Here is a 23,393-nt window from a genome sequence, read left to right as displayed (position 1 = left end):
GCAAATGCAATTGTATCTTATTTTGTAAATAGTTTCTTTCACCCATCAAAAAGACCACATATAATGACAATCCACATTTCTATTAGAGGTTGCCTATTTGGATGTGCTTTACGCCTAAAAAAGTGGCTGCGTTTCTCAGAGGTTGAGACTTCATTTGTGATGCTGGGTGAAGCAGATGTGCATGCAGAGACACGTGCATAGAGAGGGGGGAGAGTGTAACCCAGGTCACTTGCTGTTGCCACGATTGTCCGGTAAACACCTAATATGCAAGACTATCGGTAGATACTAGCTAGGTGGCTGCCCCCCTCAGTTACTGCCGCACATGCAACTTAGGGAAATGGGTTTTCATGTCAAATTTAGGTTTCAAGTTAGGTGAAATTATCAACCTGCACAGGTGTTAGTCTATCGGGGCGGGCCACCCAAGTAGAGCCTATCTATGGGAAATGCTGAGTGGTAATTATCCAAATGGATAAAAGCCCCAAAAACACAGATGGCAAACCACAAAGCTACACCGTGGCTAGTTAACAATATCATTAGCCATCAGTGTCTTTGTATCACAGAGACCAGTGCTGTGAATCATGTCTGTCAAAACATTTCAATGTAAACACCGTCATGCTTTGTAGTCTTTGTTTGTCTGGCTACCATACATACAGACAGAAAAGGAGCTCTCTGTTATGACCATTTCCAGCCATGGCTTAATGACACCCATGTCTCTCTTTAGATCTGTGATCAACAGCTGGTCAACACCCTCTAGTCTTTCTTACTAGTATTAACAGACCAAGTAGGTGTCAAACTCCAGACACATTACAGTCTCATGTTTTATTTCACAAGAATGAGTGAGATGTATTTGTGTTACAAGCACATGTTACAGTGACACAGAATTCAAAAGGCCTGTCTATGGCTTAATATAATGACCACACAATACACTCTATTGCTGTCAATGTCAGAAAATTATACAAGTGGGTACACATCATCTTGTTGGACTATATTAAATAAGCTTAAACCTAATCTAAATAAATTTGACTTGTGTCAGACAAGAGGATCTCCTCAGCGGTTCTTTAGCACTTATTTTCTGAGGTTACACTTGTTAATAGCCGCGACATCCTGCATCTGGTACCCAAACCTACAGGTTAGAAATCCCTGACCTAAAATTTGTCCTCATCCGAGTCATTCAATTCTACTTAGAGTAACTTACAGCCTTGATATTTGAGCTAGTAGGTGACCAAACAGAAACTAAGACACACTGAAATATTTCTCTTGCAGAAAAAGCCAGTTTTGAAAATCCTATAACAAAGTCCTTTCATAGGTATATGAGTAAAAGTCAGTGTGTAACTATCACTGCAGCAGAGATTTTTTTCTGTTTTGATGCTAAATCCCAGCTATTTCATTATTTATATTTGAAAATAAACATTTTTAAAATCCACTTTTATAAATTAACTTTTTATGTAAAATGTTTCTCGGAATCACATTTCAAAACTTGGCTAAAAACAAAGCACTGAGACAAAAACACATTACAGTAGCCTCAATATTTGGCATGACCACAATCTGATCAATGGTACACCTGTCGTGACTCCCACCAAAAGGTGATCAAGCAACAAAGTCAATAGCTGTTAGAACACAGGAAAAAAAGCGGCACTGGTGTCTAAATGGCAGAATAGAGACATTCTCGAGCCTGTAAACAAAGCTCTGACTCGTCATTAAAAGTCTGCCAATTCCTTGTCGGCACAGATCACAGTAAGTTGCTGTGAGACAATGCATGACGCCAGAGCTTTAGCTGCTAAAAGAGAGTGGTTTGAGCTTCAAAGTAGAGTCTACACAGCTCTTAAAACTGCAGCCAGAGGCTACACGACTGAGAACTGTGAAGTTCCACGATATACGACCTTCTCTACACGGCCTAATTTCTTGAACCATTTTAAGACCCAGAAAATAAATATCGTAAACCAAAGTGGTGGCTGTGATCGATAGACTGAATAATGAACCAACACCACCACAGGAAGAATTGAGGAGTCAAAGAAGGACACACTGCTTCCATTTCTGCCAAGCAGGCAGATCTGGAGGATTTTTTTCAGCCATCAGAACACGTTCAAAGAAATTATTGAGCAGAGGAGGAAACCTGGTGACATGCCACAGAGTTACCTTCGAGCCACATGGATAACCTTTTAAACCACCTGTGAAATACAAAGACGTAGAGAGTAAATTAAATCTTATGTTCCCTGTTTTTTTTTCTTTTGGCCATCATTTACGGGCAACAGCTATAGTCCAGCTCTATTCTTTGCAAACGGAGTGCAGTTTACCAAGTTGCACTTCACCTGCTTTTTCAAGGAGCTACAACCAAGCATAAAATTATGTGATTTTCTTTTTTCTAAATATATTTACAGGCATTTTAATGCATGTCAGTGAGTCGTAGCTAGATGATTTTAATTGTTAAAATCAGCTGTGACTCTGGGTTAAATACAAGTGTTCATTTCTGGACAATAAGATCAGTATTGGCTTTCCCTGCCTCTGAGGGCTCCAACTGCCTTTATTGTACTGTCCTGAAATACTGACTTGTACGCCAAAAATTCCAACTTTGTGTACTTCAAACAGGCCAGACGAAGAACTACATGCAGGGAAAAACAAAAGACCCAGCCCCAATTCTGCCTGATCAAAATATTGTTTTGTTCAACAGACCCGATGAAAAATACAGGGCCAGAACGGCTGAGGCTTTACACACAAACACACAAAGGAGAAGGCATACAGTAACTTACTGTTCTGCTTCTTACACAGCAATAGAACGAGGCTTTTAAAGTGTGTGAACTGAACCACCTCTACAGCTCAGACATACTCTTCTTTTTCTGTTGACACAGCAGCTCAGTGGTGCACTGATTTAGGCAACAGCGTGGTCACAAAAGGAAGTCATGACCATGTCCAGATGGCAGCTATGGCGTCATCTGGCGACATCACGCCACAAAAGTCAAGACTCAAGGAGAGAAAGAGGTCCAGCAGACTGCAGAGGGTGTACATTAAATACTATAGAGATTAGTATTTTTGTTCAATAATACTCAACTAAAGCTTGCTTTAAATGGAAATCGCGTGGAAATGAATTGAAGAAAAACAGAATGCTCATAAAAGCAGCCATAAAGTTTTCGAGTTAAATTATATATTTGTAATCATAACAAATCGGTTTGTAGACAACTTGTATACACGTTACCATCAAATCAAGGAAAGTTCCTTCTCGTGTTGCCTGCCAAAGTTTCTGCTGTGTTCAGTATTTGAAGTATGGTCAAAGATGTCAAATCTAGGTATTTAAATTGTGTGTCAGAGAAGCTGCAATCACACATGCTGGCACCTTTTACATTCTGCCTCCAGGCAACAGCTTACTTCACACCCACAGTGCACCTGGGAAATATGATATATGCAAGCTTGTCAACGGTTTCAAGTCGTCTGACCCCTTACGTCCAATACATACGGGGTCAAAACACTTCCTGAATGACTTTGAAATTCCCTCCAGCAAGGTCGAATGTTGCTTGTTGTGGCTGTTGATGCTTTTTTGGCGTTAATTTCAACATAGGTGTGACCTTACACCCAGCATCTCATTGCTTGTTCCTCCGAGGCCTCAAACAATAATACAAAGCACGTGTCGTGGTGTTGGTTTTCCACGTGACCATGTTTCTCTAAAAACCAGGGTAAAAAAAAAAAAGACTTTTCAATGTGGTACTTTTTTGTGCAGCGCATTAAAAAGAAGCTAAAAAGAATAGAAGAGTTGATGTTTAGTAAACAAAGACTGACTGTTGGACCTGCTGGACAAGTGCTGATACTATCTATACTCACGTAGTCCAAGACAGCGGCTTATTTACTGTTGATTGTGTTTTTAGTGTCTACAATAAAAGATGTGTTGCATATCCTAGAATTATTCATATTATTATTGTTATGAAAAGAGGTTAGTTATTCACAGTGGGACATTATCAATGTTTAGGTATGAAAAATGGCAACTTTGAAAGCTTCGACTCAAGATACAGAATGATGTAACGATTACTTTACTTTCATAATGCATATCATGTACATGTATCATCAAACACGTAATAACAAAAAATCCTGCTCTCGCTTGCTCACCTATTCTCGCTCATATAACTCACTCACCCACACATTTTCTTCCTGGGAACAGAGCTCTGTAAACCACTGCTGATGACAAGCAAATGTCATCTGTGTGATTCTCCTACTCTCTCTCTGACAATGCTTTGCTGTTTGTAAATTGGATGGTGACGGTATGTTCTGGCAGAAATACAATTGATTTTCATTTTCATCACTGGTAGCAGCATACTGCTGATGAAAGTAAACAGTATGCTGAGGAACACTCAGTGCAGATCAAGGTCAAGCCATTTAAGAGAAGATTCCTTGTATGGCATTTTATTAACTGAATAATATGATCTGTAATCGTTGCTCATTTAAAATAAATATATGAGTGAAACCTGACTGCTCCTGTGGCTTATCATCTGTTTTTGCCTCCTTGACCTCAACTGTTATTTAGTTGTAATTCGAGTTGTTTTCAGATTTGAATCTCGGTCATGATTTAGCCCAACAAAAATGTATTACCATAATAGTATAAAACTAAATTATATCAAAAAATATATAATATTATAATAATTGCTGCTTTCACACTACAGGAAAGTCAACTGCACTTACTGCCAGGGCTAAGCATGTAAGTACTGCAGACCAGATTCCAGTTGGGTTTGAAATTGTTCTGTCTGACTTAAGATATATGCTCTGTAGTCACTTGCTACTGCAAGGAGAGTACTATAACCAAACAATCCCCTGTGGGGATGAGAAATGAGGGCAAGTGTGGCAAACGCTTGGCTGAAATTTTTTTACAGCTAAATTATGCATCGTCACATATGGCAGGATTGAATCTTGGTCTACCAGAGGTTGAAATGGTTAATGATTGGCCTAAAGGGAGCCTGGATGACTGAATGTATGAGGACATAGGCTGTTTCTAACGCAACAAATGGCTGTAGTCTGGACAATCTTGTTGTTTCAGGAAATTTTGTGTCCACAGCTGTTCAAGTGTTGTATTTTATCTTGCGATATCTTGCAGAACATGCATAAAGAGCAGTGACTGAGTTCACCTCAGGACTAATCTACTTCCTACGACTAAACTTTGGTTTAAAAGGCAAAATAATACTTAAGTTTCACAGTCCAAACTCCGACAAAGAAAATGATGTTCGGTGTTAATGTGATGCTAGCAGAGTAGATACAAGTGTGCAAGATATAGTGAGGTTAGTGGACTGAATGTGGCAATCCTATTGGGCCGATTGAACAGCTGACCGAGCTGTCAATCTAAACTCAACCATTATTAGGTTCTGCAACAACGGTTACGGCCCTGGATAAGGCCCCTTTTTTTTAATCACATACACAAAGAGAGCTTGTCACTGGGGCCTTGAAATTTTAATGCTATTGCTCTCTCTCTGTCTTTCTCTCTCACTCTCTCGGAGAGAAAAGCAGCCATAGCGCACTGTAGTCTCACCTAGTCTCTCACAGGTGCTATCGAATGACAGAGCAGCTGACTGGGCTATAGTGACAGCACTCTTGCCTGACTCCTTGTCTTCCTGCTTCAACAGGTTGACTGACAGTCTTGCATTGGGGGAGGAGCCACGTGACAGTCCACACATGCAAATGTGTAAAATGAAACCCTAAATCTAAATCTCATTCAGTGCAACCAGTGGATGTTTGAGCTACGAGTCTGAACAATAACTTGTTTATGGTCCAATAATGTCCCGTTAATTTTAGTACTGTACATTATGGGTGAAGGCTGAGGTCATTGTGAAAGCAGATGTGAATATTTTCAACAAGGTTCTTTTTAAATCATCTTGGTATTTGTATTTCAAGTGTGATGGTTTCCTCCTTGTACACACTACTAGGAAAAAATATATTTCAGTCACATGCAGAAAGAACCCCTACAAACTGCCGCTGCTACATTCAAAACGTTTCAACCTTTTTCTCTTCCCTTAATATTTAATTTCACCATTTAAGACTCCAAGAGTTGACATCTTGACCATGTAATCAGCACACTGGGAGCTGAATGACAAGTGCTCAGTGAAAGGCCAGCATGGAGTTAACACACAATAGTCATGACCGCAGAGGGAAATTCTATCCTCAGTATGGTAGAGACATTGATACTTGTATTTGGTTCAGCTTATGATCTGTAAAAGTAATTTTAGTATTTTTTTTTTATACATAAGACGTCAGGACAAAAACCACTAAGCTTTTTAGTAATTGGGAATGTTTTTTACAGTTTCAGGTCAGTTTCAACTACAAAATTGTGGATGGTTATAACAACCAAATTACCTTGACGACTGGATGGCCACCAGATGCTGCTTTGACTGCTCCTCGGCTGCCCTCAGTCTCATAGTGCGCTCGGTGATGGGCTTTAGGTTGCACCTCTATCTTCAGTTCATACTGGCCAAACTGGCTTGGCAGAGGCCAATCTAGAGGAGGCAGTGAGGAGGTCCTGGGGAGGGAAAACCACAAGCATGCACATACACACCCACACAGAAAGGCAGAATACATTAGAACTCTGGTTAAGCATACAGTGTGGTGTAAAAGATGAAGTCAAAGATTCATTCAAGGCGAACACCAGAAAGATTTGTGGTTGTAGTAATTACGCAGTAAATTTGAAGCTTAAGCCTTCAAAAGCCTAGAACCGTATCGGTGACGTAGGAAGAACAACGTCCTAAGAAGAAGAATTTTCCTCAGAAAATCTTATTGGGTACACACATTCATAATTTCCACATTTAAACTTATTCTGTACAGATATGTTAATCATGTGACATCATAGAGTAAGGTCAAGCATGACAGTCTCTCTTACTCATGGCTGATTACAGCAACTTGCCTTAAGCCTGTCTTAAAACATTCAAAGGCTAAAAGTGTGGTATTCCCCTTTCATGGTCTGACATGGTGAAATAAATGCAAAAAGGGGGTTATAAAATACAGTTTCTTTAGCCCCATCAGACAGAGAATCACTGGAATTCCCACATTAATTAATCCTGTTCTTAAACATAACATTTGTCATAGGTCATGTCAACACTTATGGGGTGAATCATTTCCTAAGGGGGACTTTTCTTACTGAGTCTTTGCACGTTCACCGTGTGGGTCATCTACTGGAGGGGTGGGGTTGGGGGTGGGGGGGGTGGTAAGATGACAGTGTGTGTCAGACAGTTTGTAAACTAGTGTGTGAGAGTCTGTGTGCATACTGTACAAGTGTATATTTTATGTGCAGTCCATCTCAGGAGCTAGCATTGTGTGTTTTTCCTCCCTTCCTCTTTTTTGTTATCTGTGTAGGCCACAATCATATTTGAACAGCTGCACTCAAAAATGAAACACTCAATAGCAGTCTCTGCAGAGAAACTGTGTCTCTCCATCAGAGTGCATTAGATCAGTTTATCCCACAAACTTTTTGTAAACACTGGCATCAACCACTAGTATCAACAAAGCCATAACCTTTGTTTTGTTTAGGGTTGATTGCTATGATTTATTTAAATATAATTGAGTAAAATTCAATAAAATAATGATTTTAGAGTATGGCGCCACAGTGCAACCAAAATGCACATCACTGCACATGAACTGAAAAATAAGCTACTCAAATGAATGAGTGAAATATACTGTATTAGTACACAAAGTCAAATCGTCACTTGTTTAAATTCTGTCATATTGATCATCATTATTGTTACATCTAATTGTTTTCAAACGTGACCCAAATAAATTTCTAGAATATGGTTCATCAACCCTTTGGTTTACGTTAGTTAAGTTTCATTTAGACGAGTGGTTTGACTGTGCTTATATTATACGTGTATAATTGTTTTTCCTGCTTTTGTTTAGTAGTCTCCAAATTTCTTTTCGCCCTGTAATTTCTGGGCGGCTACACGGAACATATGTTTGGAGAGGCTCTTGAACCTACCTGCAGTATTTTCAAACTGCGGTGGCTGATGAAGCTAAAGCTGTTGTGAAACATCACACAGCACAAATATCAGTTGTAAACGTCAACACAAGAGGATTATATTTTTCACTCAATACCACCATTCAGCTGTTGGACAGAAGCCATCAGTGTGATTATGGTGTGCGTTAAACAGACGGTATTAAAGTGCGATTATTTCTGGGTAAAATAATGAGAGCTGGCAGATAGCTTGCCGACCGATGCATTCAAATGTTATGGTTATTTCCGGTAAGTGCAGAGGCATATGTGTATTAATATGCAAGTGTACTAGATGTGAGTGGACTAACAGAGTTACGCAATTTGAGACACAGTTCAAGTGTTTGGTCTGATAGCCATAGTTTTTTTGTTTTTTAGTACAGCACTGTCTGCTGTCATTAATCAAACCGTGTGTGTCTCTATGTACGCATGCACACTCCTACTGTAGGCTCTTTGTGCACCCTGTCACATGTGGCATATGCTTTTATTTGGCTCTACCCAAGACGGTAAACGCTCCCAGCATGCAAGCGTACTCTAAACTGCATGACAGTTCTTTGACAGTACAAATCATTTTTAAGGGAAAGTTTGTAATGTTTTAGCCAGCATGGCCGACTCCCTTAATTCTTCCCCTTCCAAATGCCCGTCAAGTGCTGGCTACAGCAGCCCAATCTGATCAGGATGAATTAAAGACATGTGAGTCGGGCGTTCAGTAGAGCCATTTCACTTCATAAACTGCCCTAAATACTGGCACCAAACCCACAAGGAAGACTGCACTTTGGAATGAAAAGGCGAGTGTCTTCTGAAAAGGTTTTGTGCCACTAAATAAAGCCTTGTGGCTGTAAATCTACATTCTACAAATTCTCATTTGACATTAAGGTTTAACTTTTTACACTACGACTAACCAGCCAGATTATGTAAATCACGTGATTATAAGGACTAATGCTGCAAACGGTTGCCATGGAAATACCCTGTCAGTTCTGGTTTTGATTATTTGTGTTTTTTCTTCCTCTGCCTCACTATGTAGTTGTTTTTGTGTTGAGTGCCATGATAAATATACAGTCTGTAGTCATCTGTCAGTGGAAAATAGTCAGTTTGTCAATCTCCACACTTTTACGTTTCATTTACAAACTACAATTTCACTGACCGGTGACACTATCAAGAACAACATCTAACACTGGAACACAGTGTCATAGAGGCATCCTAACTCTTATGTTTCCCCGCCAGCAGCCATGACATAACCACGCAGGAAATGTGGGTTTACATGGCTGATACGGTAACAGGAGCAGAGGAGGACAGAGGAAATTAGAGCTTGTGACGCCAAGCATGGCCGGAGTGGTGGACTACGTCCTGACATAGCATAACCTTTCTCAAATGGCTAAGCCAGAGTGTAGGTGCTCCCAGTCCAATCACATTCCCACATCCTCATCTTCTCTCTAGTCACCGTGGTCCAATAGGCATCCTTTCCATCCATTGAACTAGGTAACCTTGCATCTACACAAGCTGCATTAACGTGAGATCCAGCCACATTCTCATTTACAAACTAAAAACGCCTTCTTCTTGTAATATGCATTTACCCGTGAAAAAAAATCTATGTAGGTTGTTCACTTGCCATTTTATACATACACATCTGCAATTGCTTCCTGGAAATCAGCCCATCTTTACTGGCTGACTCACAGTATACCAGTAAGCATGCAAAGTATAACCTTCAACCAATGAAACCTTCAGCACCATAATACCGCCTCTGCTGCCGCTATCAAATGAAAATTAATTTTTAATCCTAAAGGTCATCCCATCAATTATTTGCATTATTTCTTCCTGTTACTTCTAATGTGTTTTTTATCTGACATGTTCTAGCCTAAACTGTGTTTACTAACTGAAGCTGTACAAACATTTGCCACAAAGTAAAACTGGCCTTTTGTCTAGCTAAAGATTTCTGCCCCCAATTTACAAGAATACCATTAATATGTCGTTGTAGCGAGCTCAAGTAGTAAGACGTGAGCAAATTCTGAACACATTTTCATCCCACCCACTCTAACCCAATCCCACCTATTCCACCCCTGCCATCTGTTCAAAACACCACTAACACACATATGCATGCACACAGGAAACCCAACAACACCCTATCTCATAGCAAACAGGAGTTGACGCCACCTGACACTCTGCTGTAGAAGCCCCATCTGAAAATGGAAATGTAGTTAAAACTGTATTTCGTGCCAACGTGAGCATCTATTAGCTGATGTAAATATGGTAAACAAGCACAGATATAGGTAAATACTCGTGGAACGAAATTCAAGTAAGCAGAATGGGTCTTTGTGATATATCGCTTAACTCTACAGCAATGTAGACGTTGTTCTGCTCCTGTCTCAGCTGTGGCTCTCGAAGGAAAATTCACTTGCAAGGGCAAGAATACAAAGATCAAACTGTGACTCAACATCGACCTGACCCTGTTATTGTCTGGGCAGTGTTAGGTCTATGTGAGCAAGCATTTGTTTTATGTCCATGCATGTGTCTGTATATGTGTGTGTGTGTGTGTGTGTGTGTGTGTGTGTGTGTGTGTGTGTGTGTGTGTGTGTGTGTGTGTGTGTGTGTGTGTGTGTGTGCGCGCGTGCACGTGTGTGTGTGTGTGTGGTGGCCCCTTTGCCATATGTGCCCTGTGCTGATTTATTGTGCTAGGGGCCAGTGCACACAAACAAGGCCATGTCTTCATCTGCTGCACACATTGGAGAACAGACAGCAGACTTCTCCTATTTGTGTGTGTGTGTGTGTGTGTGTGTGTGTGTTTTTGTAGGATTTGGCATGCGTGTGTTGCCGTGTTTCCCTCCACACACTAACTAACTTGTATTACACCACGGTGTAACTCCAAGTCCGATTTATACTGCTGATACAAAGCCCATTATTGCCCAGTGATCAGCAGAGTTCCATCCACTGGCCTATTATTCACCCAACATGCTATATCATACTAATTTACTGCACTGCAATGTTTACACTTTGCTCCAAGATGAAAAGAGGCTTTAAATCTTTATGACAGCTCATAACACTCGTGAAAAAAATTAACCACTGTGGTCTGTTGTTTAGCCTTGACCTACTAATTGTTATTAAGATCGATGACATGTGCTGTTTTGCCAAATCGTGATTGCATTAAGTTCCTTAAAGTACTGATAAAAAGGCAGTGACCTTCGGTTTTTGGCTCTTAGTTAAACACACTTTTAAAATTAAGGATGCCATCCATCAAGATCTTATTGCTCTAATATTGCATTGATGATTGTGGCCTAGTCTTTCTCAAATACAAACAGGAAGTACAATATAACAAATGGACTGCAACAGAAAGTTATTTCAACCAGTTGAGAAAGTCGCCCCGACTAACATTTGAAAAAATATAAACATTAGAATTTTTAGGTTAGATTTACATTAGAAAATCTTCTACATCTGCATGAACTCTTTGCTTTAGCTGGATCAAATGACTGCATCTGTGATAGAAGTGAATTTAGACTGTTATGAGACAAACATCCACTTTTTTCTGCAACACATTTACCTGAATATAGGTGTATGACCAGGCTTGGGTTTATTCCATGAGAAGTGGGAGGGCACTGAGAGGAACTGCTCCACAGGCCCATCTTTCTTCAGGCCGTGCAGGCCGTCGTCTGAAGGAGAGTCTAGATTTGGGGACATATTTCCTTGGTCATCTAGCCCCAGGTCCCCTTTCCCAGTCTGTATAGCTGTTCTGTCCTGTGAGGTCTTCCTTGTCTTGGAGGGGATGTCTGCCTCAGATGGGCAGCACTGAAAGGGCGACATGCCTACAGAAGGACTGCCAACCCAAGTGTCCTCTGTCACGCTGCCCCGAGGTGAAGGTCCTGGCGTAGGTGTGGGTGAGTGATGAGGAGACAATGAGATGGGATAGCAGATGTCAGCGCTAGAGTGGCGCCTCTTCCCACAGGGTGAGGTGGGACGTGAGGAAGGCCTGGAAGGTGGACGCGGGCTAAGCCAATTTTCATCAGTGACACTGGTGCGTGGCGAGTGGCAGGGGGACTGTCGGGGAGACAGGCTAATGGAGTGGGAGTGGTGCACGAAGGCAGGGTGGTGGTGCTGCCAGTGGGGCTGCTCCTCCAGAACTCCACCACCAGTTTGAGGGGAGGTACAACCTGGGGAAGTAAGAGGGGAGCCCAGGGTAAACCGGGCAGCTGCTTCGTTCAGCTCTGAGTCAACATCGTCATAGACGTGTGAGAATGATTCACAAGAGGAGGCATCAGAGAACCAGCTCCGAGAGGAGAGGCTGCTGCATGGGCTGGGGCTGAGCGAAGAGTCCCGGTATGAGTGGTCCAGTGGCAAATACAGGTGGTCTCTGGACAAGGGCCTGTCACCGTGGTAGTCCCCATCAGGGCCATTGGCCCTCAGATTATCATCATTTCCATCCATCTCCTGCTGGCAGCTTGGGGAGATGGAGGTGATCTGGATACTGGGGCACTCAAAGGCCTTTGGTGCCTCGACAGGAGCAGAGGGCAGGAGGGGCGAAGTGCCATACTTAGTTGCCTCATAACTCTGGGGCTCAGATCCTGGTTTGTTTGACTGAAGGCGTGGTGAAGTGTTGATGAACTGGGAGTGAGACTGCACCCCATGACGAGGCAGGCCAATGGACTGGTGGTTATTGACCATAGACTGGGGCTGGCCCACATTTAGGATGTAGAATGATGTGTTGTCATCAGGCTCCAGATCTAGAAGAAGAAAAGGAAGGGAACATTAAGATTAAACAATCTAAAGGAGATTTCCTGTTATCACGGTTATCTTTTACTGTATGTTCTCTAGTTTGCCTGAGTTCATGAATAAGTAAAAAAATACTATTACTGCAAAATCCAGATGAATTCAAATCAAAAAGATTGTGTGGGTAAACTATTGATTTAAATAGTGAGTCTTGCCTTGGACAAAGGTAACCACTGGCTGTGAAAACAATCTTAATGTATGAGCTATACCTTTAAATCACAGCTCTTCAAGCTGCATTTATGGGATCAGTTCTGATATTGTACCTGCAGTATGAATGAATGTTGTGTTTATGCACATAAGGCAAAACACCAGAAAATATATTATCAGCACAGCCATCGGGATCAAACTAATCTTGTTAGAAACCCTGTCATGAGCAAAAATCAAAGTCACAATTCTGGAAAATAACAAAGAAAAGAAAAAGACAGAATTTTCATATAAGCTTTGAGTTTGCATTGGCTCATCAGTCCAGCAAGCAAGATCCAAAATGTAACAATCATTATGAGGCTAAAGTGCAAATATCAAGGCCACCAAAGATACTGTAAGCCTATTTATTGTATATTACTACTTTTTTTTTTTTTTTGCTGTATTTGTACCTGTGGACTTTGCTCCCTTCCACGCCTGGACCTATTAAACTGTTCGTTATATCTAAAACTAATAAGAGGAGAACATGCTTACTGTATACATAGTGTACGCTGTACTTCAGTACTCCACGCGTGGTAGCTGTGTTGTAAATCTGATTCAACATTAGAATCTTAATCACATTCACTTTCCTTTAAACGTGCTGATAATACACTGTTGCTAGTAGTAATATATTCATTTGCACGAGTCACGTTTTAACGCCACACTGAGGACCACACTACAACCTCAGGCAGCCAAAATGACATCAAATTATTTGAGCGGTTGTGCTCTGAGTCTGTGCTTTGAACCCACTTTCAGGAAATTAGAAGCCAAAGTGTTGCTGGGTAGCCGGCAGCCAGAGAGGCATTGTTCCAAGAGGGATAGCCATTGAACAGCACTAGTCAGGAAACAAATTCACACAACGGTGCGTGCTGTCGGCTGTCATCACAGCTAGCGCCGGCAGACTATTTATACCAAAGGTCATCCGGCACAGGCAGCATGTACACACACAAAACACACCCACACACAAACAAATAGACAAGAGTCCATTGTGTGCATTGGCACTATTCGGTTAGAGTTTATTGATAAACTTTCACTGGATATGCTCCGTTGTTCCCATTGGGAGAACTCCCTCCCCATACTCCTCTCAGTGTTTCACATGTGAAACGGTCGTCGCACATGCGTAGATGCTGTCACGTTTGAACTGTAAGGACTGAGAATTTCAAAACTTCCATTTAAAAACATGTGACAAAAAACATCTGCATTGCCCTCACATGTGGATTTGCACTTGTGAAAGGTTATATGTATTGTGCATGAAGCATAGAAAAGGCAACTTTAAACATCAGTGTACTTCTGTCCAGTACTATATTTTATAAAACACATGACTTGTGAAATGACTTACATCATTCAGAAAACAACAAGCACACACAAGTTTTTGCTTAGCTAAAACCACAGGGTAGCCTGTACAGGATAAGGTTGTGAAATAATTACACAACACTTCCCCATATTCCTTAAATAAAAAATGTTCGATTTAAAAGGAAATAAATACCATCCCAAAATTAAATCTTTCTTAAACTGTCAGATACAGATAAAACAGTCATAATTTGGTACTTGCCATATTTATTTCCTCTTACTTATATGATAAAATTATTCCAATAACATGACTGCTTTGTCAAATCAAACATTAAGGTTGTTCTTGAAGAAGTTTGTAAAGAGCAAACGGATTTTTGCAAAGGAGTGTGTATCTTTGGGTCTGTATGCCAAACTCTGTCCAACAGCAACAACAGTGGCAGCAGCAGCGAGCTTTTTATTTATAGCTGCTCGGCTTCTCACTGGCCCTGCCTGCCTGTCACAAGACCCAGCAGTGGATCCTCTGACGACACCATCTGACAGACTGACAGGGAGCAAGAGAAGGACAACAGAAAGAAGAAAATTCAATGATAGCCTGAATTGGAAATTAACATGAAGATAGTATGAAAATAATATAAAGAGAAGGAAAGAAAAAGAGGGCAGCTGTAAAGATGGACACTTGCATGTGAGATAAGTGAGGGAGGCATGCCAGAGCTTATCCAAACCGTCAGCCTTTTCTTATGGACTACACTGCACCACACACACACGCACACACACACGCTCAAAGAAAACAGATGCTTTAACTATTAGTATATAGTGACACAGGCTCCTTCCATTGCCGTTTATGGTTTTCTTTTAAATAATTTTTCTGACATTTACTCAGTGTAGTTTAAACAGACAGGAAATGGTGGAAAGAGACCACAGGCATGATAAAAATCCAGCTGGCTAAGAATTTAACCGGCACCCCGACCACTCGGCTCTCTGCTCACCCCTGCGCTTTTTAATCAGGGTTGCAAAATGTTCTCTATCCAATGATCAGAGTAAATCTATCTCACAAGTGTCTTTCTTTCTTCCTTTAAAAACGAATAAAAAGGAAAATAGATATTTTTGCAGAAAACATGAATCAAACTTCAAAAAATCTTTAAACAATCTACCAAAAAGGAACAAATCCTTTATCTTAGAGTTTAATTATGAGACAAATCCTTGTCTAACTGCAAAGAAATAGAGTAAGGTAAGAGCAGAAACATAAATATCAATGCATTATATTAGAGATCCTCTCTCTTCAGAGTCTACTGCTGGTTGAAAACACTTTCCTTGCTGTTGAGTGCACAGTCACATCTTCCTCCTCCTCACTGAGATGCTTTTCTAAATGGGTGAGACAGGCGAAGCATCAATCCACAACAGGATCTGTGTTAATTAGCATGAGTCACTAAATTAAAAAAAAAAGAAAGGAGGAGAGGAAGGAAGCTACAGAACAGGAAGAAGAAAACAGTCGAGACAGTGCGTCTTCCTCTCCCCTCCTCTGAGGAGCTGCTGTTGCTAAACACCACACAGCTCAAGGGAGGACAGATATTATGTTGTACAATATTCTGAAAGAGGCACAGTTAGGTGATTATGTTAGTATATTAGGTATGGTTTAAAAGGATTTAATATATACTCTGCTGAGTACTACACAATATGTAAATAGCAGCATGAACTTGTCATATATCCTATAGAGCGGTCAGTCTTATTCCAAACTGTCTCTTCCAAAAATCACAATGACCAGAAATGAAGTATTCTGCAGTAACAGTATTACAAACTGGATTGTTTTTTTTCCAAACATAAACACAATAATCATTGTTTAGTTATGATCATTGGCTATGTTCAAGGGCTTCTGAAGGCATTTTCAGTAAACCACAAAATCATGGTATTATGTTGCTTTTTAACGACAGAAAGAAAAAAAAATCCATAATGTTACAGCCTTCATAGTAAGACTTTACCAGACTTGTTTCAACTAAACATATGTGCTTTTAAAAAAAAATGCTTAAGGAGCTCAGAATCTAAAAAAAAACTAGTGATCAAACCCACCAGGGGTAACGGGACCCTAATGATACAAAAATACTGAAGCATAACAAAAAAAAAGCAAGAGCATACACAGCATGTACTTCATAAACGTGAAATAAAACATTGGAATAATTGGGTGGTTGGTAAACCCACAACAGCACAAGTCAATATGAAAATGTGTCAGTAGAACCAGTAATAGGTGACTGCAGGGATTAATGAGGAGTTTAAAAGTTTAAAAGATAAATGTCGGTGGTGTTGGATCAGTCCGTTGATGTGCCGTGCAGTGGCATCACCCGACCTTGCGTAATTAGGAACATGCACCGGAAATATTTTTCAGTTCACCATTCAAAAACCCAATGATTTACATCATGATTCACATTTCTATGGAAACGTGCCACATTTTTTTTTTTTTAACCCGCAGCTACTCTTGCTTTGTTTCTTCCTAATATTTATTTGATAGGAATACTGAGGTGTACTGAAATACCACATGGAGAAAATTAAATAAGACATGAATTACTTTACCTGCTAAAAAAATGTGTAATTGAAATTTATCAGTTTGCTTTTTTGTGTAGCTACTTTGCTAAAACCACAAAATGATGAAGTAGTTTTAGTTCTGTTGAATCAAACCAATTTGTATTTGAAATACAAATCATTTGGGGAAAGTTGGGGGAGTCCCAAGTGCTGACTGGGTAATGAGCTGCTGCCTCAGTAAATTAAGTGCTAATCACACAAATTACAAGAGGAAAGTGACTGAAAGTCACGGTGAAATTTACCCAGCGATTTTATGTTCTGGCAATGTTTTTTTATTAACTTTTCTGTGTGCAATGAGTTCTTCTGTTGTAAAACTTACTTGAAAGGTAAGTGGGTTTATTACTATGGGAACAGTAGAAATGATGTGATAGACAAAAGAAGTTACTTTAAATAACAAAAATAAACAAAGTTTTTCCGAATCGCTAAAACACTAAACACCAAACACTCAGTAGCCTGAACCCATTTCATGAATCACACACTCTTCTGGCAAAACCATAAATAATTGTCACTGAGTTAGACACAATTTGCAAAACTCAGTGACTCTTTTTGCAAAACTCCAAACACATTCTCACTCACTAAAACACAGTTTTCACTGTGATGCACTTGTGATGCATAATAGTGACCACAGGTGGCAAATGTTGAACTCAATCAAAGCACAAGTGTCATAGCTTAAACACAACGACTCAAAATTGATGACACTTGTTGCAAATGATGTGATGAAACCAATATAAGCCAGTTCGGAGCTCACAGGTTGTGGAAGGTTGAGAATTCCTATCAACAATGGACAGAAGCTATCGCAGAGACAGAGGAAGAGTGAGTGTAAGAGGTGGACAAGAGGAGGGCAAAGAAGCAGAAGACAAAAAAAAAAAGGCATTTTTGATTAAATCTGAGCTGCTCTAACAAACCATGTTCTTGTTCATGGAATGACAAAGAGTGAAGCAGGAAAGCGAGTACAACCCGACATCAGCAGAATCTGTGTCCACCACAATCCAGAGATTCAGAGAAGAGAACATGTAAACATTTCTTTTATTACAGTATTGAAAGTTTACAGTACTGCTGTACATCCAGATGTTTCAGTACATCACTTTGCCAATATAAAGGAGACTGGGGGAAAGTCCATCACCGTCTGTACGGTACTACATGGATATTTTTGTAACTACGTGTTCACTTTTTATAGAATTGAAAGATTGCCATGTGTGGGCGGGAGGACACGTGTGTTCTCTCAACAACAAAAGGCCGTTATAGAACAACACTATTAGACTGCGTGAGAAACAGCAGTTACATATTGAACATTTTGAAAGAATCAACAGTGTCAGCATCTGGATCATTGACCGTGTCCTCCAATGAAAAATCTTCTCATTTACATTTTGTCTTTGTCCTTTTCCACAACTTTACAAAAAAGCTGAATCTGTTGAGTTATGAAATGTTTTAGTTTTTTATTCAAAAAGGAATTTACTGCATCGTAAATGACCCTTTTTTTTCTGGAGCTACATGCCCTGAACATTGTGTTTTCTATTTTTTGATTCAGTGTGTCATGACCGTTCAGTATTGTTTTAATTTTGACAGGCTTGGAGCGTGATCTGACAACATAGTTTGGTTTTGAGCACAGATGAAACTGTTTTGAGGCAAAAGTTCGAGTTGGTAAGAAAAGTCAGAGGTTTCGTGAGTGTAGTTTGAAAATTGGGTTTTGTGCTTTCAGTTTTGAGAAAAGGGAGCAAGGTTTCAAGAAAAGCGATCGTGAAAAACTATAAGACAGATTTGTGCCCTGTACAATTTTGGGAGGAAATTCACACAACAATGAGCAACATCCCAGATGAATATGGTTTGCTATAAATTCAAACTTCAAGAAGATCTTCAAGTCTAGCAAAAGACCTGATGCCAGCCAGAGTTTGACTCTTTCCTGAGTTCATGCAATGTTCATTAATAGTGGATTAATCAGCTGGCTACAAATTACCCATTGGACCAATTAAAGCATCTTCCTGTTTGTAGAAAAAAACTAAAAAACAATAGCTGTCTCAGGTAAACTGTCAAATGTACTAAAAACTAATTATTTGATGTATACTACCAGTGGCAATGGGTGGCCAGATCAGTCATCAAGTAAATGCTATTATGTAATAACTACGTTTGGAGAACTCTTGTTCATGTTAATTTATATACAAATATACATCTTAAAAACATGTGATGCTGTGGGAGCATCTCGGACCCTGTATTAGATGTCCGTGTTGGCCTGGTGATCGTAATGAGAGCAGTGACTTGTTTCTGGACAGTCTGTTTCTTAGCCTCCTCACATAACAGATGAGAAATCCCTCTGGAGGGTTTTCCTACACTGAGTCTGTGGTGTTACATTCATTTAACACAACACGTTCAAAGTAATAATCATGTTAGAAAGCAGCTTATTTGGTTAGTTGGTATCACATGTATAGGTGTGTTTATTTACACATAACATATGGTGACGAGAGTAAGTGTCAGTCCACAGATGAGGGTCAGATAGGAGGTGACCATGTTAACTGGCCCACAGCCCTCTCCTTGCACTCAGATAAGATTAGCCTGCTATCTAAAACCCTCTGGTGTAAGGAAATGGGTGGGTGGTGGGAAAACCCCATGTCACAGCCAAACCAGAGGAGAGGAGAGGAGAGGAGAGGAGAGGAGAGGAGAGGAGAGGAGAGGAGAGGGAGAGGAGAGGAGAGGAGAGGAGAGGAGAGGAGAGGGAGAGGAGAGGAGAGGAGAGGAGAGGAGAGGAGAGGAGAGGGAGAGGAGAGGAGAGGAGAGGAGAGGAGAGGAGAGGAGAGGAGAGGAACGTATAGTAGTACTCCTGTTTTATCAATGGCCTTGGTGGCAAAGCACTTGCGCTGTTCCTGAAAGTCCTGTGCGTCACACACCCCTGAAGTGTCCATACATCAGACAGCCAATCTGGTTAAATAAAGATCTCTAAGAGGCTTTGCTGTACCTAAGCTAATAATAGATCCGCCTCACTGAGACATGTTTCAGTGAAGCATGGATTGGTGGATGTTTGCGACACATCACCAAGACCATTGTGTTCTCACGGTAACCACAGTGAACGGCCAGATCAACTGGTGATGGTGCCATTCACTTTGGCTCTTTGACACAAAGCTCAACAGGCCTCTAGCTGACCGTCACACTGCCTGGGTATTCTCACTAAGGGGATAATCCGTGGAGACTTTGTTCCTCCCTCCTCCTACTCTCACTGCACACAAAGTGTGTCAGGGTCCTGTGACCAGCAGTGACACACAGGCCCACATTTAGAGAAAGCCCAGTTTACAACAGAGGGAGGGAAGGATTGGTCTCTCCCAGACGGGATGACAAGCTCATTGCTTCTGCAGGTTCGTGCTGGCATGCCCATGATCTTGCTGTACATCTCTTTGTGTGTATATATGCATGTCTCTGGTTTTAAAAGTGTGGGTGGTATATGAATGTGAGTATGTTCCTGTAAGCCTGTGGTTGTGCCTCTTTGCCTTCCTGTGTTTCTTTGCACAAATTGTATTGGGTATATAAGTGTACCTTTAAATGTCAGTGTTTGTGTGTGTGTGCATGCCCCCATCACATATTACTGTCTTAGGTTACTAACGAGCCCCGACACCATGTGGTGCCGGAGCAGGAGGGTAATCTAAACCAGGGTTCCCTTTGTGGTGGGCAAGCAGGTTGATTAGAACAGGCTCTGCTTACATCCCCTGTACAGAAGCCTTTGTGTTTAGCCCAGTCTCCTCTTTCAGCTCTCCTCAAGAGCCGCTGATGAACAAACCAGAGCAAAGTGTGCCAACATGGCAAATAGCGTAAATATCATGAGGAAAATGCCATATACCTCAGATTAAAAAAAAAATCAAGTCACTCATTTAAAACGGTAAAGATGTTTTGTTGTTATAAATTCTGTGTTCAGTAAAAAAGTTTAATGCTAATGAAACAGTTTTTTTTTTTAACGTTTCTTTATTATTTTAGACATCTGTCATTGTCAGTCTCACAAAACATAAGCCCAATGCCAATACTGTAACTCAACTCAGGATATATACCAATAGAAATTACGAATCTGATGCCCGTGCTCTTTTTTTCAAATTTGAAGTTTGCATATGTCACTGTGAAACTCATTAGGGTTCATTTTTATGCAAGGTAACAACAAGGCAGGGATTGCTGTGCCGTAATGAGTGAGACTGATGGCAAAAATAATTTGTTTTATCATGACACTGATGAAGAATGCACACCTTGATTAATCCATTGAATAATGTACAACAAATAAAAGACAACTAACCCCTTTCAATTTGATAAAAAGAAAACGTACTTTACATTATTAATATATGGGTTCACGCCGATATTTGCAGTGATTACCAGCAAAGCTCAAAAAAACTAATTTAATTCCTTCCCCCGGGTTTTCCAAGAACACTGCGGCTGGCTGGCTGCCTGAATTTCTAAACACAGAGCCTGTGACGCACTTGCACACACGCATTGTAAGGGTTGGCCTGCACCTGTGGCTCTAAACCTTGCTGACTGGGTTTGTGCCAAATCTACCGGTGGATCCCTGTATGTGTAGGTGGCTGCGTCTGCGTACATATTCGCAAATTCAGCGAGAGTGTGCGAAAGAGAAATCTAAGGGACTATAAATAAGGCAGGCAAGATCTATCGAGTCATGAGGTACAAAGCACATATACAATAGAATCCTGAGATCTGGGTCTCACTTTAATCTGTCATCATGAGAGCCTTGTTATTCGCTCATCCTGTAATGTTATGTTATGGTTAGATCAAAAAGCCTTCCTCTGCCGTCACAGAAGACTCACCAGCCAGCAGAGGCTTAAAAATGGCAGTGTAAGCCAATGTTAACATATGCCGGCAGCTAAATTAAGCTCCTAATTAACAATCTCATGCCGAGATAACATTATGGGATAAACAGAGAGTGCCAAGTAACCACCTGAACTAAATACCCACCAACGCACAAAGACCCCTCTCAAACACATCCCTAACTGTGTCTGGGGTAATCCTAAACTTCTTACCTCTAACTAATACATACAATACATATTAAAATATTTGAACAATAACAATCATCTTTATTCAAATGGCATGTATGAAAGTGCTTTGCAAATTGTAATAGAGACATGATCACCGGAGGGTAAACTACAATAACTGCCTCGTGGGTGTACGCCTCCAAAAAGAAGTTGCAGTTTACATCCATATCTGTCCAGACTCCTGTTGAAGAGAAGACTTTGAAGGATTTTAGCCAACAAAGCTGATTCTGACAAAACACGGAGTTACAGCCATGACAATCGACACATTAGATATGGAAAGAAACTACAAATTCTAAAACACGGATGCTTCACACACATCTTCAACCCGAAGCTTTATACAATCGCCACAGTTTCAAGGTGGACGCGCGAGATTACTGTCATCAATTCAGACATGTGAAATATGGCCACAAACTCCCTTTCTTTAAGTTATGGTGTTGAATAATGGCCAGAGGAGTGCTTTAGCTGAACATTTTGATGTCACAGTGAAGATAACATTTGATTTTTTGGGAAATAAAATGTCATCACTTAATCATTTTATCCTATTAGATATTTGTGTGACATTTGGCCATAATTAGCACATGAATTCTTGACTTTTGGCCACAAATGTGTTTTGTGGGGTGACAGTTACCTTTGCCCACCAAAATCTGATTTATTCATCATTGCGTCCAACTGAATGTTTGTACCAAATTTGGGGAATTTTCGTCGATAAGTTCCTAAGATATTGCATTCAGGAGGATGTGAGGCATGGACGGACGGACGGACCGGCGGACGGACAATCTGAAAACATAAGGCCTGTGATTATGGCAGTCGCCGCTGCGGAAGTATGACGTACAGGAGTATGAAAAGGAAAGCAGCATAATAGCAAGGTAGCAACAGCGGCTTCAGTCCTTTTTTAGTGGCTTCACCACATGCGCATCAGTTCTGCCGGCTGGGCAGTAGGATGGATGGATGGACGCATGGATTACTGAAAAACGCAGCAGAAACACTTTCCTAAATAAAACTGACAAGTGAGTCAAAAAAAAAACATCTGCATGTCTGCTGACAAATCTGAAGGGCAGGCTATGTCTACAATTCAGGTATGATACATATTAAGAGCAATCTAAAGAGCTTATCCTCTCAGCTGCAGCATCATATACCACAAATACAATTTAAGAATGCCTGCCTTAGATCACAAATATTAGGATGGGGTAGGGGAAAGATTTGGTTGTGGACCTGTTGCATGTAAACACTGTTCTTTGAGAAACCAGGTTCTTTCCAGTGCATCAGAATACATGCAACATGCGTGTCTAAAAGTTCCCCGCTAACGCGGCTCCTCCAAATGACCTGTTTTTGTGTGTGCATGAAAAACGCAGAGCTTGCCAGATGGTCCACGTATGTATTGTTTCAATGGAGTAAGAGAGCTACAGTGCATTAGAGAGATTGGCCTCTAAGGCGAACACAAGCGGCCCGATGGCCTGCAATAACCCACAGCAGATAACATCAGAGGCTACTGCTAGCAGGGGTGACATTTAAACAATCTGTCAGAGCTGACTGTGCATGTGCCTGAAAAAGTCAACCAGGCAGAGGGAGAAGGAGAGAGGAAGGAAGACAAAGAGCGAGAAAGAGGCATGCAGGCAGACTTCTGTGTTCCTGTGAGAGAGAGAGAG

At 40.8% G+C, this 23,393-nt stretch overlaps 1 protein-coding gene across 2 annotated transcripts in view; it reads right to left on the bottom strand.

Moving 5' to 3' along the window:
- The window catches only part of nfatc3a (nuclear factor of activated T cells 3a), a 63,687-nt gene that overhangs the window by 29,478 nt on the left and 10,816 nt on the right, over window positions 1–23,393 (bottom strand). For both annotated transcript variants that reach the window (XM_069173548.1, XM_069173549.1), the window contains exons 2-3: window positions 11,475–12,651; window positions 6,322–6,484 (exon numbers count right to left, since the gene is read on the bottom strand). In XM_069173548.1, coding sequence (XP_069029649.1) covers window positions 6,322–6,484; window positions 11,475–12,651 — 1,340 coding nt within the window. The remainder of the gene's footprint in view (window positions 1–6,321; window positions 6,485–11,474; window positions 12,652–23,393) is intronic.

The sequence above is a fragment of the Embiotoca jacksoni genome, unplaced genomic scaffold, assembly GCF_022577435.1.
Source record: "Embiotoca jacksoni isolate LCO1_2020_lvr unplaced genomic scaffold, fEmbJac1.0.p SCAF_6, whole genome shotgun sequence".
Taxonomy (NCBI): domain Eukaryota; kingdom Metazoa; phylum Chordata; class Actinopteri; family Embiotocidae; genus Embiotoca; species Embiotoca jacksoni.
The sequence above is the reverse complement of the archived record's forward strand: the minus strand, read 5'-3'. Positions and strand labels throughout refer to the sequence as shown.